This window comes from Ammospiza caudacuta, chromosome 6 (assembly GCF_027887145.1).
Source record: "Ammospiza caudacuta isolate bAmmCau1 chromosome 6, bAmmCau1.pri, whole genome shotgun sequence".
In the NCBI taxonomy this organism is placed as follows: domain Eukaryota; kingdom Metazoa; phylum Chordata; class Aves; order Passeriformes; family Passerellidae; genus Ammospiza; species Ammospiza caudacuta.
Genome location: NC_080598.1, coordinates 20,780,399 through 20,796,459, shown reverse-complemented (window position 1 = coordinate 20,796,459; position 16,061 = coordinate 20,780,399). Strand labels below are relative to the sequence as shown.

The window sequence follows — 16,061 nt, the reverse complement described above, 5'->3', positions numbered from 1 at the left end:
CAGTTGTATTCCAGCTATTTTTTCATATTATGCTGGGTTTTTTTCTAAAGAGATGATATGTTTTCCCCAATGCAGACTATCAAAGTGATTGCCTGGCAGACTACAAAACACCAATTCAGGCTTATTTAATTTGCACTTATTACATATAAAAGCAATCACTGAAGGAATGTTATTTTCAGCAAATAGTTGCATACAACCTCTTCAGGCTGCAGAGGTAGGATCCATCTGCTTTGTGCTGCCATTTGTTTAACTGAAGTCACAGAGCTGTACTGTGTATTAATCAAAACAGTAAACTTCAAAACACATGTTCCAAATTCAGGAGAGACTGTAATTACAGTTCCTGTGAACATCCATTAGCTTTGCAGTCTCTACAGATGAGCATGCACAAAACACTTCCCCCACTCTTACAAATAATTGCCACTGGTAGCTCACACCAGAAATGAAAAAAGCATTTCATATTTTTGCTTGAGCCTATAAACACTAAATTGTTACAACTCACTCAACAATTCTTTATAACTAAGAAGTGGTTAGAGAAACTGTTTTAGTATTCATTCTTTGGTCTACCTTACCACATTTTCTCTTCTCTTTCTCTCCCAACTTTCTTACCTGGAAGGTACACTTGGTTCTGCAGTTTCACACCTATTCGCGATAAAAAAAGAAACTATAACATGAAATATTGTAGCAATTTTTCTTGAAGAGTAGCACCTCCCAATGAGAGACGAGAAACATTCAAGTTACATTCCACAATTCTCTGTTAAATATTTGTAATCTCCTTACAAAGACACTACGGCAGGTCAAGTTTTCAAGATACACTTACCACAGGAGATAAGACAAGCACCCAGATAAGTCCTCTTTTCTGTCTCAGTAATATATTTAGTTGTATACAGATACAACCCCTGCCCAATACCTGTTAAAAGCCCGTGTGTGATAACTGACAATAAAAATATCAGCTTCATATCAAAGGCCAGCTGCAAGAATCAGCTGCTACTTCTTTTTCTCAGTGAATGCAATAAAAATTGTGCAGAAAAATGTATTTATCTTAACCCTGCATAAGTCTCACCCAAAAAAGAAAATCACCCAGAAATACAAGAGCACATGTCAGTTGGAAAGTTGGCATCAGGTAGAGAATGTAAAGATACCTTTACATTCATTGACCTTGAGATCTTATACAAATACAAGGAAATTCTTCTTGCAAGAGAGGACATTTCTTGCAACAAAATTTTTCTTGCAACAGAGGCCAGATAGAGGAAACATTTTTTTAAATGTATCTTAGAAAACTTAATGATAATATACCGTGTTCAAATAAAGACTTCCATTTCACTGCCTGCTATTCTAGGTGTAAGATGTTTTAATAGAAACACTAAATATTTCTCCCCAATCATACCCTTGATCCTTTATGTCCAGTATCTTTGGCTTTGCCCTGCCAAGTACCTCATTTTAGGAACACTTGCTTTTTTTATCTAGGAATAAATAATGAATTACCACTTCAGCACTCCCTCCCACCTTCTGTCCTCATGCAGTTTTCCCCACTTGTCATAAAAGGAGATGCTCTGCAGGACCCCCTTTCATACCAGCATCTCTCTCCCGTGTCATCTTTTCATAAGTGTGTTGAGGTGCAAATTTCAAAAGAAAGCTGTTTTTCTTGTGGCTCACTGGTTTCTCTAGTCTCTGTTATTACAAGACAACCTGACATTCCCACATGTTGAAAAATTAGGGAAATGCAAGACCAACCCATCAGAAGCTGTTCTGCATTCATTCTGGAGCTCACAGCCCTTCTGATGCTCATTTCTTCTTTTCTTTTCTTTTTTTTTTTTTTTTTTTAACAGAGAATTTGATTATTAAGAATAAATTCAACTTTGTTTCTTTTAGAATATTATTTCTAATGCAACCAACATGTTTTGCCTTTAGAGACAAAGGCAACATTCTTGTTCTTAAGCACCAATATACCATGGATGGCTCAAAATCCCATCTGGTACTTCTTACCTGGTATTTATTTTTCAGGAAAAAGCAAGGATTATTTTTATCTTTTTCAAACACCGAGGTATTTTTTCTACCCCTAAGGATGGAAAAGACATTTCTTTCCAACATAGCTGTACTCAGAGAGAAACAGGAATCATGTACCTCACAAAAAATCATCACAGGATATAAACAAAATGAAAATTGTGATAAATTATGTATATCTTTTCTAGAGAAGAAACAAGATAAAATGAAATATAATTTTCTTCCTCACATCCAATTTGGGAAGCTACCTACTAGCTAATATAAAAAGGGATGCCATTTCAGAACACAACACCTTCCATTTCTGAATATTTTTTCTGAGACACTGTGGTTCAATAGTGCCACTGAAAGTAGAAAAAACAGTGTAATAGAATTTAATTCTTGTGCTATTCTAGATACCATTGCCAGCGCGACTTTAAATTGCTTTTGAACAAACTAGAAAGTTCAAGTTAATTGAACACAAGAATTCATGTAGCAAATTATCTTACTACTAATGGTATGGAAGAAAGAAACCTGATTAGTTACCCCAGCTGGATACTCGCAATGTGAGAAGTCGAGAGATGCCAGAACTAAATCAGAAAGGTGAAGATCAATAGTTCTTTAATCAATGGTGGATTACAGTGGGATTTATTCTGCTGAAAACAGCAGGGGCAGATAAATTCCCCGCTGAGATTAATTACTGGGAAGGGTGGATGTGAACAGAGGAGTGCAGTCATCTCTGTGACAACTCTAAGTGGCAAGAAGAACACCAGTGAGAGTACAGAGCTCTTTGCCTGAGTCTCTGCTGGAGACCAATGACACCTTCATCAAATTCCCAGCACCTCTTAGTTCCTTAGAAGAAATTGCCTTGAAGCCTGTGGATTTCTACAAACCCAAATACTATAAACCAAGAGGCAGGGACACAATTTCTTGGCTTTGTTTTTAAACTGATGGTTTTTACAGCCATTGGGTTCCTAAAAAATCCATATTACGGAGACAAAAGCACCAATGAGTGTAGCTGAATAATGACAGCTTCATGCAAAAAGGTGCTGATGACATTTACAGAGCTGCTGGGGCTTTGTCTGCTGGGATCCATCATATCCATGGAATCCATGATTAGCATTAGAGCCTTTGTTGCTGAATGCTACAGTTCCCACAAACTGGCCACTAATGCATCACACTCTAGGGCTAAATACTGTAACTGAGCCACCAAGCTGGCTAAGCAGAGTAAAGAAATCACAGAGCATCTCTTATACCAGAACTGATTTAGAAACAGGTCATAAATTGAAATTACTGTGACTTTGAACTACTTAAGGAATTTACTAACATGACAAAACAAACAAAGCCAACAGCTTAGCTTGTCAGTGCTTGATTTTCTACCAGCTTGAGGGAAAGTCTTCTAATTGGTCTCCCCTCCTGACATTTTATGTTCACTTACCTTACCAGAAGACAGCAAGATACAGAGTCCAGCAGATTTTAAATTTGCTGGGTGGAATATGATGGATTTATTTGTTCTCTTACTTTGATTATTACCAGTAGCTCTTTGAAAGGGCTCCGTCTTAAACTCTGATCAGATGGCATCAACTTTCCCATTTTACTTTTTGTAGAAAACATTTCAGAAAATATTTTCAACTCTGACTCCATCCAGCTATGTTGGTCTGTTTTCAATGACTTGGAATTCAGGTTCTTACAGAGAAATTTCTGTGGGTTTTTACTCTGAACTTGATCAGATACCAACAACCATGTCTGTGGGGCAAATCAAAAAGGATTCTTTATTGGGAAAAAAAATGCAAGTTTAATACAGATACAATATAAATTACAAAAAATGTTTTAAAAATCACCTCTCCAGGATACCCAGATTAATTGAAGGTGGAGCCTCAGTGAAGCAAGTAAAGTCTTTGTAAGATTATCTCTCATTTTAAAGCAGATCATAAAAATAGTCCAGGCCTTGTCCCAGTTCCCAGATGGATATTCCAGTGCCCAATTCTTCTGCAAGCTCCAAGCGCAACTGGATGGACTAAAAGACAGATAAAGCAATTATGTCTCAGTCAGAGATATCAGACACTCCATACTGCCATCTCTTCATGCCATTGCCAGACATTTAAAAACATCTACCCTTGAACCAGCTACTGAAAAACCTTGTCTGTATTTCAAATACTCTCTGGTTAGCAAGCAATCATTCAGTCAAAGACAGTTAATCGTACCAGTTAAGTCAATGACCTAATAAAAGATTACCATCTAAATTGACAAAATGCCACAGAAATAAATCAGATTTATGAACTATGCAAAGGACTATTCTAATTTAGGCCATCATTTCACAATGTACAGAAATTCTAACTCTTCCCAGAAATATCTCAGGGGTAAAATAAAACTTTATCACTGAAGACGATCAGAACAATTTGTCAAATACCATCAAGATCTCTTGCCTACCCTTGCCTTTTCCCAGGACAGAGTCACAATTTACATTACAAAAACTCTATTTTAAAGAGATTCTTGGAGATAATAATTAAAAGTATCTCCATTTGATCTCCAGCCATTGATTTAGAAGAGTTAGTTTAGCCACTGGTTAACAAGGGAAGCAATGCCACAATTCACATTCTGCCTTTTTTTTTTTTAATTCAAACAAAAATAATTATTTTTCCATCTTTTGCTCTCAGGTTTTCCTACTTTGAACTACAGCACTGCAGTGTTTAATCTACTCACACTAGGGATGTGTTTAAAAATAATTTTCATGGGAAACAGAATAAAGTATCACAGCATCATTAACAGATCCACTGGGCCTATCGTTCATGACTGCTTTTAACTAGTCATGAACAAACTAATTTTGAGCAACCTGTCGGTGAGTATAATGTTAAAAGGGGAAAGAAGCACAATTTTCATGAGGTAATAACATTCAGTGTTTCCCAACCATCAGGACCAGCAAACAAATCTCAGACTATTTCATTACAAGAATGTTGAAAAGGGAAAGAAAACCCATTTCCATGCATTCACCAATCACCACAGGTGAGTGGGGATCTGTTAGAGAGGAAATAATGAAAGAAATTCACAGGAATGAGTTTTCTTAACCTGGTTAGTACTGACAATGGCAGGGTGAAATCCTTCCCCATGGCTGAAGAAAACAGCATAACAGCACAAGCTATCTTTTCTCTGATACACTCACAATGAAATTTTCTAACACTCTCAGACACACTGCACTAGCAAGAACATAGATGTGGTAGTTACTATCCCACATGTGATAGTACTTCCACCCATATTGGATTAATGAGGGGAAATATCCCTTTACTCATGGAGCTTAAGATATCAATCCAGAAAAACAGAAAACAGAGCTTTAGATCATTTCATACTAGTTTAACCATAAAAAAAAAAAGTTTCTGGTCTCTGTAAATATAATGTAGTTTCACTACAGAAGCAATTCCCTTCCAGTACTAAATGCCAGCAGAGGTTTAACATGCTGGCTTTTTCAGGTTTTTTTCCAGTTTAATTTGAGAAAGTCTAAAGATAACTTCCTAGGAACTAAGGCTGTAATTAACCATTTTATCCTGTATTCTGCTCTACTGCAGACTATTGTGTAGAAGTTTTCAAAACACTGAAGTATGTTCCACATACTGAAATTCTGTTCCACAGAGCTGAAGAAAACAGGGTGATGTAGGCTGACAAAGAGAATCAGGATACTGTTACAAAGGAAGGCAAAAGTTGTCCAAGCTTCCAGCCACCATAATGAGAAGGAAAATTTCTTTTGTATCTTGTCTGAGAATCTGCTAACAACATGTCTGATAGTACGTGAGCTGTGCACTTGTACAGATCCTCTACAGCACTGGTTTGTCCTGGTGTGTCTTATCTCTAGGCATGCTCTATCTTCAGAGTTCCCAAAACCCCATTATGCATGAGAGAAAACCAACCTTCTTGCACAAGCAGCTGAGTCCTTGAATCATAACAATTTACATAACATTTACATGAGGGCAAACTTCTTTCAAAAAAGCTTAAACCAGTTCAACATTTTTTGAAATATCTCAATAATGAAAGAGTCAAGTAAACATCTCTGTCCTCTTACAGCACTCTGATCTGAGAAAGTGGCACCTACCTTCAGTGTTGGGTAGAAGACTGCGTGTTTTCCTCCCTTATTTCTGCAAAACAAGAAAAACAAATAGTCACAGTAGCTTTGATAGACAACAGGATTTTAAACTGAGGCTAGAACTCAAAACCAGGTTTGTCCCTTCCAAACTTAAGCATTCTGAGATACTGTGATACTGTGAAAAGGCTGACAGTGAAAACAGAGGATCCAAGAAGAGATCTCACAACAGAGTTGGTTTGATACCATATCACAGTAAACACTGAGATATTTTGTTGCAACTGGATGACAAAGCTGTCAGATTGTAACAGGCAGCTGCACCTGCTAAATGCGCATCTGAAAAAAGATGAAGACATTTGGTTTTCTGATGCAAACTGTGAAATATTTTCTCCAATTCCCTGAATTCCTTTATCTTTCAGGCTAAATTAACTGCCAGCAGTATAAAATATACAGACAGGGCAAGCTATACTGGGCACAAATACCAAGGTGGCATTTTAAACCCCTAGTAATAAGAAGGATGAGTTACAAGGGGTCTCACAGCACCACTTTACCACTTAGGCCAGGAGAAAAAGTGGAGTGCATGGACAGACCAAGAAGGAATTGCTCCTAAAATCTCAACACTTACATAAGTGAATACCTGCCTGCGCACTGGGACAAGCACTCTGATTTCTGCAACTATTTGTAACAGTCTCTGCCTGCTACATGAAATCATTAGCTGTGCTTTGCTTAAAGATTCATGATTTCATTTCTCAGCTCTTGCAGACGTGCAAGATTTGCAGGTGAGAGGCCTCACCAGGGAAGCATACATATTTCAGGCCTGGCTGCCATCCCTGTCCAAGATAATTGAACCTTTGCAAAACAAAGTGGTAACTGAAAAAGAGTTCCTTAAATAACTCTCCCCTGCAGCCAGCTGAACCCCTCAGCTGACTGCCAAGCACAGCACAAGTGAAGTTTAGAGTGATTTTCGGACAGAGTGGGCTTCGTGCATCAAAAATTCCTCCAGGAAGCCCCACACAAGAACCTCCAAAGTTTGGCTTCAAAGGAAAAAGAGGAAGTACTACTGACGAGCTATCCCTTTGCAACAAGATCATTTTGCCATGCAAGAAATGTGATTCAGACATGAATCCCAGAAGCATGCCATTCAAACAGAGTCCTCAGAGTTACACTTTTGAGAGCAAGTTTTCATCTAGTGCTCATTGTGTCTCCAACAGGATTGGACATTAAAGATCAGTAAAACAGAGCTTCTGATTTATTCCTTTTTAGTTAACACAAAAAACTGTAATTGTTTGGTGCAAAGTAATTTTGCAACAGGATACCAAATAATTAAAAATGAAGGCATACAGATTCCAGTCCTTTCATACAAACACATGAAAAAAACCCCAAATTTAAACACTGCTCAACAATAGATGTTTTTTCCTGATAAATAAAAGAAGAAAATTACAGGCTGAGAAACACCTTGAAAGTTAAAATAAAAATACAAAGGTAGGTGATTTGTAGGTTTAGTTTTAATTTTTGTTTTTTGGTTGGGTTAAATATTGATAAATATTTTAGACCAGATTTTTTCAGAAATAAAGAAGTTTTGATTGTTTTTAATAAAAGCTTCTAAAATGTGTTTTACTCTTCCTGTCAGTTGTGTATCTTCACATTAATAATGCATTGAGTAATATAAAAGACACAGCTTTGCAGAAGTAGTAGGATTTGATTGTATCATTTTGAATATTTTGATATTTTTGCATAAAAATAGCAAATTATCAGAGGATCAATAAGATACTGCTGAGTTTATTTATTTGAATCTATTTTAAATGGATTCTTCTAGATCAGGAATCCTCTTGTCATTTCACAATGAACAAGGGTGGACAAAGAACATTATTGCCCTTAACGTTCTCAGTTCTTTCAAAAACTTTATCTGGAAGTCCCTTAGTTTTACTTCTATTACATTTCTCTGCAGTCCATTCCATCTAGTGGAGGTTTGTCACTTAAACAAACTAACCAGTAGGATTTGTGAAACCAGGCTCCTGTACCATAGATTTTTCTCTGAACTATTTTGGGCTGAGTTATTGGTAATCACCCGACAGCTCCCAGTACTCATCTCAGAGCCTCTGATTAACTGACACTCAATAGATAACTTTGATGGATAATTTCTAAAGATATGACCCATCAGACTTCTCTTCTAAAGATTGTTCTAGTTTATGTAATTTCATGAATACTTCTGTGATTTTCTCCTCTCACCCAAAACACTCTTTTAAGCTGCAGTTCAGTGTTGACACATAGATCACAATCAGCAGAATTTCCATTTGCTGAATTCAGTTGCATACTACAGTCATTGGCCCATGCCCAAAAATATTTGCAGAATGGTAAGTTAATAAATGTAACTCACTTTTTGTATTCAAAGTAGTGTTCAGCAATTTGTTCATCCCAGACAATTTTTGGCTTGTGTTCCTTCAAGGTTTCAATGTACCTACAAATTAAAAACATAGATAAGGAATTAAGTTTTCTAAGAAGCGGTTATGAAATTACATTGCAGAAATTTCAAAAGAGCAGTTTTACCATGTTTAGATGTTGAGCACAGTATCAAAAATATCTTTTTGTTGACAACTCATTTCCTAAACCACTTTGAAATTTCATGTTTGCATTTTTAGGCTATTTTTTTTCTAAAGTGTTGCATATAAATATCTGAGGGGAGGATGTCAGGAGGTGGTGCCAAGCAATAGGACAAGAGGCAAGGGGCAGAAAGTGATGCACAGAAACTTCCGCCTGAGCATGAGGAAACACTTTACTATGTGGGTGACCAAGCACTAGAATGGATTGCCCAGAGAGGTTGTGGAGTCTCCTTCCCTGCAGATATTCAAAAGGTATCAGGGCACCAACCTGAGTAATATGGTCCCTGGAGCAGGGAACTTGGACTAGATGGCCTCCAGTGGCCCCTTCTTAATTCTGTGATTTGTGTGACTCTGTGAATTGATTAATGTTCATTGATAGCAAATCTGCAAGGACACATGAAGGCACTGTTGTAATATTTCTACAGTCTGAAACCCATATGCCAAAGCACAGGAACTGAAGTCGTCCCTAGGCTGTACACAACTGCATCCTCCACTATGAGGCTTATGTCATCAGGAAAGTTCTTCCAGGTAAGGGGCTTAGCTAATCTTCTAAAACTGAAACTGTCAAGGAGAGTTCACTGCTAAGTAATTCTGCATATGGATTTTCCCCATCACTGGCTTCTTGGCATTATTATCTTGCATGGACGTTTTGAACATGGAATGACCTATCTCCCCTGACACAAAGTGAGGATTGAGTACTACTTGGACCCAAAACCCTGGGGTAGAAGAGCTGGTATGCTGTAAATTTATAGCTCATAGTATCCTCTCAGGGCAGAGACAGTGTCTGCATTTCTGACAGCAAAACAGAAACAAAGCTGCTGGCTGCCACACATCAGAGGACCAGAAGATGGCAAGCTACTGCCAGTGATAGAGGCCACACAGGTGTCACATAAAAATGAGAAGTCTCATTCCCCTGTCTCTTCTGCATTTTTTAGCCTGCATCTTTGGTCATGTCTTTTTGAAAGGTCTATCAAAGCCATCTTCCACAATTGGTCTCATTCTTGCAGTAATTTCTCTGCTTATGACAGGATTTGGATGGAAACATTTCCTTCAAATCATCTTATTTATTATTAAGAAATGTCCATCAGCCACTATCCTGACTGCATCACTGCTGAAATTCCATCTCACTATTATACATCAAGAAACAGAAAAATTTTGTATTGCTCAGTTTGAAAAAGATTTGTTCTTTCATTTGGTACTATTCAAAATGCAATTAAAATATTCAGCATTGCCAGGATCATCTTCTCTCTTTTGCTGTGGCTTTCTCATTCATATATTGGCAAAATGTTTCCTACAGCTAGCGGGTTTAGAAAATATTTTCTTTTGTATTTATATCAAATGAATCCAGCCAGGCATGGATTTATCTACATAAGCAAACACACAGGAACATGTGAGCACATGGAAACATGAAGAGCTCTTGCACTCTCCCTAACCCACACATGCCCTGGAATAATGGACCTTTTCAAATGGGGTAAGTTAGACCTTTTGGAACCTGCCCATCCCTTTTTAAGACATACAAAAATTTTTAAGTTGGCCCACTAGAAACATATGCAAAGAAACCGAGTTTTTTATACTTAAAATTTAAGGACAGATTTTAACAAACTGTCCCATTCCAGTAATGCCAGGAGACTACACTCATATAGAATATGGTACCAAGGTGTTCCAGAGCAGAAAACAAAAATTACCAGCCAAGACATCCTGGCACACAGCTTTGTTCCTGAATGTATGTCTTTAGATGGGAAATCTTAATTCTGCTAGCTAAAATTCCCAACACAATTAAAGAGTGCTCAAAATACTTATGAACAAGCTTTAAAAATAGAAGTGCAAGTGGAACCAATTATTATACCCTTTTCTATTAAAGGTATATTATTATTATTTTAAACCTGTTAAGGCATATACCACATTTAATGAGCACTCATCTTGACCACGCACAGAGAATTTATTTCCCTTGCTTCTGTCTCTAGGCATTTATCCCCACAGTATGTAACAGCAAAACTGAAAAAGTTCATCTTGAAATCACATCTACAGTGATGAGACTAGCTACAAGCTTGAGTTGGGGAAAAAAGAAGTATTGTCATTGCTATCCACTAATCTTAGGGAGCCTACTTGAAACATATGAACTTGGTTTTTATGTTTCTCAGTTAAGGACAACAAAAATTCCAAGCACAATGTTTAAACAATAAGCTCTCATTTACTTCAGTTGCAACTGCATGCTCAATGCCTACGAAAACCAAGCTTTATCTTTTTCAATGAGACACAAAGTTGCTGTGAAGAGTTGGGAAGAGGTGCATCAGCAAACCACACCTATTTCCCATGGGCTTTCTATTGCCCTAACTTGGGAATAACCCATTCCCTTCTTGTAGTAATTTCCCTTTTACTTGATTCCTTTTTTTTCAGTAAAAGAAAGAAAGTAAGAACTCCGAGAGATGCCATATTATCCTATTATCTCAGTAGTATCCTATCACGTGCACCATAAGTGGAAAGGTTCCTGTGTAAAACTGCATCAGCACAACCACAACACACTTGCTTGACTCAAACTAATACATATCAGGCACTCTTAATATATTATCTCCTAGCTGGGGCAGTACTTGACTCAACAAATATTTGACATGCACTGGTTAAAATAAATAAATAAATAAATAAACAGAAAAGCAAAATTTGCCATTGCACCGAACAAGACAAGGGATGTCAATGTGTCTGGGATAGCAGAATTCTAGATAAATTTTCAGGTTCTCAAAGAGGAAAAGAAAGGGGCAAGAAGCTCACCACAGCCAGCTTTCCTTTTTTTCACCCCTCATTTCACTCTGTACCTTTCAACTCATATTTACTGCTATTTTTTCATTCTCTCTTTCTAATTTATCCCTCTTACTACTGCCTCTGTGCCAGTTCACTCCTGCTTTTATACAGCTATCCAGACTAATTCCTCATCCATCACCTCCTAACTTACTACCGTTCTTCTTTTACCAAGCTGCCTCAGCAGTTAAGAGAATGAAAAACACTGAAAACTCAGCTTCACAGCCTTGCACTACATATTTCCTGGCAAGTTTGTGACCATTTGCAGAGCAAGTCATGCTGTTTCTGTGGTGCCAGCCTGAAACAAGGTCAGCACAGATGAAGTATCTGGATTATTGATGCCAGCCTCTACTGAAGCACCAGGGCAACATATAGAAATGACAGATCTGCATGGATCATCAGCAATAGTAACAAAAGGCCAGTGTCACCTGCATGTCCACCTTGCAAATACATGTTCTGACACAGACAAGTGCCATTCTGGCTCACTTAAATTGCCATGCCTTTGTCAAGATGGGCACTACCTGGTATTCGGAGAAGAACAATTATTTGTGTGACAGATACTCCTGGTTACAAACACTCTGGGTTAAAGCAAACACTTCCTTCTGCAAATTAAAGGAGAAGCCAAAACATACATATTGGAGTTGCTGTAAAGCCAGTCCTGACAAAGATGTGTACCTATGAACAACCCTAATGTGGCTACACCTACACACTATTGCACTTTACTGTTTATTCAATGAATAAATAAAGGAACCAGATGAAAGTTTCTCAGGATTTATGGCTGGTGTTCCTTTTCTTAGATGCTTTTCTTCCAAAACATGAAAAATGGCATGGCCCTGGAATATGTTAAGGTAAAACCCACAATCTTTAGTCCCCCTGAAGAAGCTATTTATCTTCATGGATGATGCTTTTTTCACTGAGAATATAAAGAAACCAGTCTCTAGTATATCTTTTGCAACAAAAATTTACATTCTAGGAAGAGATAGTTTTGTATTTAATTCTTAGACTAGGATTTATTTATGAAGTTAAACTTTTTAATCTTTGGGTGTTTTGCTTTCCTAGTCCTGAATCACTCTGCAACCAAAAAACTGTAGTGAAAAGGAAACCACTACTGAGCATACATTGCATTTTAATGCTCTTTTCTAACACTTTATATTTTCTCCCCAGTTCTCACATGAACAAAACTCTCATTAGAAGCAATAGGTCTCTAATCAGAATGAAGGATCATTTTCTCCTGCTACAGAAAATTGAGTTTACAGTCTTCAACTGTACCATATTTGAGAGATTCAGTCAAAGAACAAAAATACTACTCAGCTTTAAAATCTATACCACACATTTTCTTTTCAGTTTTCTTCAGTTACAATAGGCTTAGTTATTAAAATGTGAACCTACCAGGAATTGTATCTCCATAAATATCAACAGTGCCTATGCATGGCAAGTTTTAGACACAGCTGGACAGGGCCCATCTTCCCTCTTTATAGGGAGCTGTATCTTTTAATAAAAGCAAGAGAAGTCACACAAAAGGCTGTATTTTAGAGCTCAAGAGTTCCAATTTCTGATGCAAAACAAATAGACAGAATAGCTCCAAAACCAGTTTTTACAGGCACACTCCTAAGAACATTCTTCATAAGTATCTTCCAAAAAAGCACCAGCCCATTTCTCCACTGCTCTGTGTACATCAGGACACTCTGTAAATGGGAAGATACCCATCTTTAAAACAAGAGTTTTTACAGGAGTTGTATATATAACCCATAAGTCAAACCCCTTTTTATTTCATGTTTAATTTTAGCTACCTTGACACTTACCATTTAAGGTTTTTCTTAATTACTTCCTTTTAGTTGAGACAAAATATCAAGAAACAATACAATCTGGAGACATTTTTAAAAAAAAAAGTTTTAAAAGTGGGAATTTTTTGGCCTTCTCTGCTTCTTAGAAGACAATTTCTAAAAATCAAATACCAAAATTCTGAATATCCTATAAGCTATTGAATTATTTAGTCATGAAACTAACAGTTTTGATAATAGGTGTCTTCCATGATAATAAATAGAAACACAAAAAGAAAAAATTTGAAAAAAAATGATTTTATACAGATTTTGAGTTTTCAATCACTCAGTCCCTAAAACTGCAGCTTGCAAAAGGCAGAGATGCCCTACAATTTAACCATCTTTATATATTAGCCTTTAAAATACTTTTGAAAGCATTCATAAATTTATTAAATACCTAGCAGAGTCATTAACAACATAATGTTATTTATGTGTGTGTGTGTTTATCTATACAGCATTACACAGTGCAGAAAAAAAGATCAACAACAGACTGAATGATTAAGCTTTCACCACACTGGTTCCATCAGGATCACTTAAGAACCTTTTTACTCATCTCCTCTCTCCACTCAATAACACCATATTTACAATTTTTATGCTTCCAACTTTAAAACGTGGTAATGTTGCATAGCACTGTATCCCTTGCTTGCACATTAAAGAATTCAGATTTTAACATATATCCCACAAGTTCTTTCAAAAGCAAATAGGTCATCCAGGAAAAAGACAGTTACTATGTATGTTCTAGAGAATCAGAAGTATGAACTAACATGGAAATAATTTTTATTCTGAAGATTTATGCATCTGAGTGGAGAGCACACTATAAGCCTGTCTATAGGGTATATTAATCAAAAATAATTGTTAAGTCTTTAGATTATTTAATGTAAAAGAACTAATAAAGGCAGTTTGAAGAGAGACATCAATCAGTTAGCTGTTAAAATATCCAAATAGCAGCCTAGAAATGCAAAATCTATAAGCAAGTACCATCTTTCTCTAGTAATCTCTCTGTTGCTGCCTGAACCTTGCTCTGTCAGTTTTAAAAGTAATAAAGAATATCTTGTTCAGCATTTCCAAAGTAATTTGGAAACAAGAATACTTTGCTAGACACAACTGCAGAGAGACAGAAAATTGTTCCTAATTTACAGATTTCAGCAGACACAGTAGACAATATCAAGCTTTTCAGAAGCATCCCTGTCTCAAGAAAAAATGAGCATCAAAATCTTCTTGTGCATTACTGTGGCTACAGAAGAAAACATAAAAAATACATATTTCTATGTATAGAACTTTACATGTTGGTGGTGGCCCTTATTGTCAGCTTCACAGAGGTTTTATAGGGAGACTCATCGGAGAATTTACACAGTGGTACACTGGCAAGTTATCCACAGGAATGTCAAGTACAGCTGAAAGCAATACAGTGCATGCTGCAATTCTCAATATACCCAAAAAGGCAGTTCTTTGCCAAAAAAAGACCCCACAAAGTTACAGTAGGATGTAGGGAGATAGAATATAAGAAAATAAAGATAGTGTAGAAAGTAATCTTATCCCTAAGTAGCTGCAGCTGGGCCAATTGTCAAAGGTTAGGAGCAGGCCTGACTTTAACAGGGCACAGCTGTAACCAGTGAGAAGAAGAGTGCTATAAAGAGTGGGGTGGCTGCTTGAGAGGGGAACTGGAGTCAGTGGCTGCTTTGTGAAGAAGGAAGAGTCAGTGCTCTGAGGAGCTGGCTATGAGAAACACCAAGAAGGCATGGAACTTTTGTGATAAGGAGACAACAGTATGGAACCCCTGCAATAAGATGACAACTGTTAGATATTGATCTATCAATAGAATTAATCACACACAAGGCAGAAAGGCGTGAGCATTTATCTATATATTTAAGATTTTTACTCAAACTGATGGATTTGGGAGGAACATACGAAAATCTCCGTAAAGAAAACAAGACCTTGATTTTTAAGTCAAAAATGATTTCTTAGACAATGAGGATAATAATTAGATTGAGGGAGAAGGTCTGCTTATCTGTTTGTGTGCCTCCAGTAACACATTGCTGTTCAGCAGCATTACTGTTTCTAAAGGAAAATTGAAAATATGTATTGTTGAGAAGCCAATGTGATTCTTTCCTCAGTTGGGGTCAAACCACTGCACTGACATTACAGAAGCTTAATGCCCATTCTTCACAGAAGAAACACAGGTCCTAACAGATTCCTATAAGGCAATGTATCATCAAGAAACAGTGAAAGTATTAGTGCTTCCTAGACCATACATAAAAACTTACATTCTGCTCCAGCTCACCCAATAATCTGCCTTAGTTTCTGTCTTAGAGTCTCAGACAAGACAGAGTGTTTCTGCTTAAAAATACTTCTCAACATGATGAAAACTAATGTTTGTTTATCCCTACAGGCTTGTTTCAAGAACCAGCAGGTTCACCCTAAAAATAAAATCTCTGAAGACAAAACTCCTAGTTTAAGGGCCCATTTCCTGAAATGTTTAAGTAACACTCAATTGAGGTTGAAGCATTTTCAGATCCATCACTCCAAATAAAATACTGTGCTCTATTCTTCTAAGAACTGACATAATAAGCACTGCATTTGAAAAAGTGGGGCTATTTATCTTTGGATGTGAGGCTGAACAAAGTTCAGATCCGCCAATATATCTGCTGCTCAGCTTCAGCTGTAAATAACAAAAACTAAAAAACTATGCTACTTCTGTTGTGTGTCAGATTGGGTTTGTTGGGATTTCTTTTACTCACATCACAAAAACTTTACAGACTTTCTTCTTGCTCAAAGTAAACAAATTAGCTCTATTTACGTAGT

At 36.9% G+C, this 16,061-nt stretch overlaps 1 protein-coding gene across 2 annotated transcripts in view; it reads right to left on the bottom strand.

Annotated features, from left to right (window-relative positions):
- Positions 1-3,730: 3,730 nt before the first annotated feature.
- CHID1 (chitinase domain containing 1) overlaps positions 3,731-16,061 on the bottom strand; it is a 93,344-nt gene continuing 81,013 nt past the window's right edge. For both annotated transcript variants that reach the window (XM_058807404.1, XM_058807405.1), the window contains 3 exons: positions 8,424-8,504; positions 6,059-6,101; positions 3,731-3,994 (listed from right to left, as the gene is read on the bottom strand). In XM_058807404.1, the coding sequence (XP_058663387.1) occupies positions 3,896-3,994; positions 6,059-6,101; positions 8,424-8,504 (223 nt within the window). In that variant the 3' untranslated portion in view covers positions 3,731-3,895. The remainder of the gene's footprint in view (positions 3,995-6,058; positions 6,102-8,423; positions 8,505-16,061) is intronic.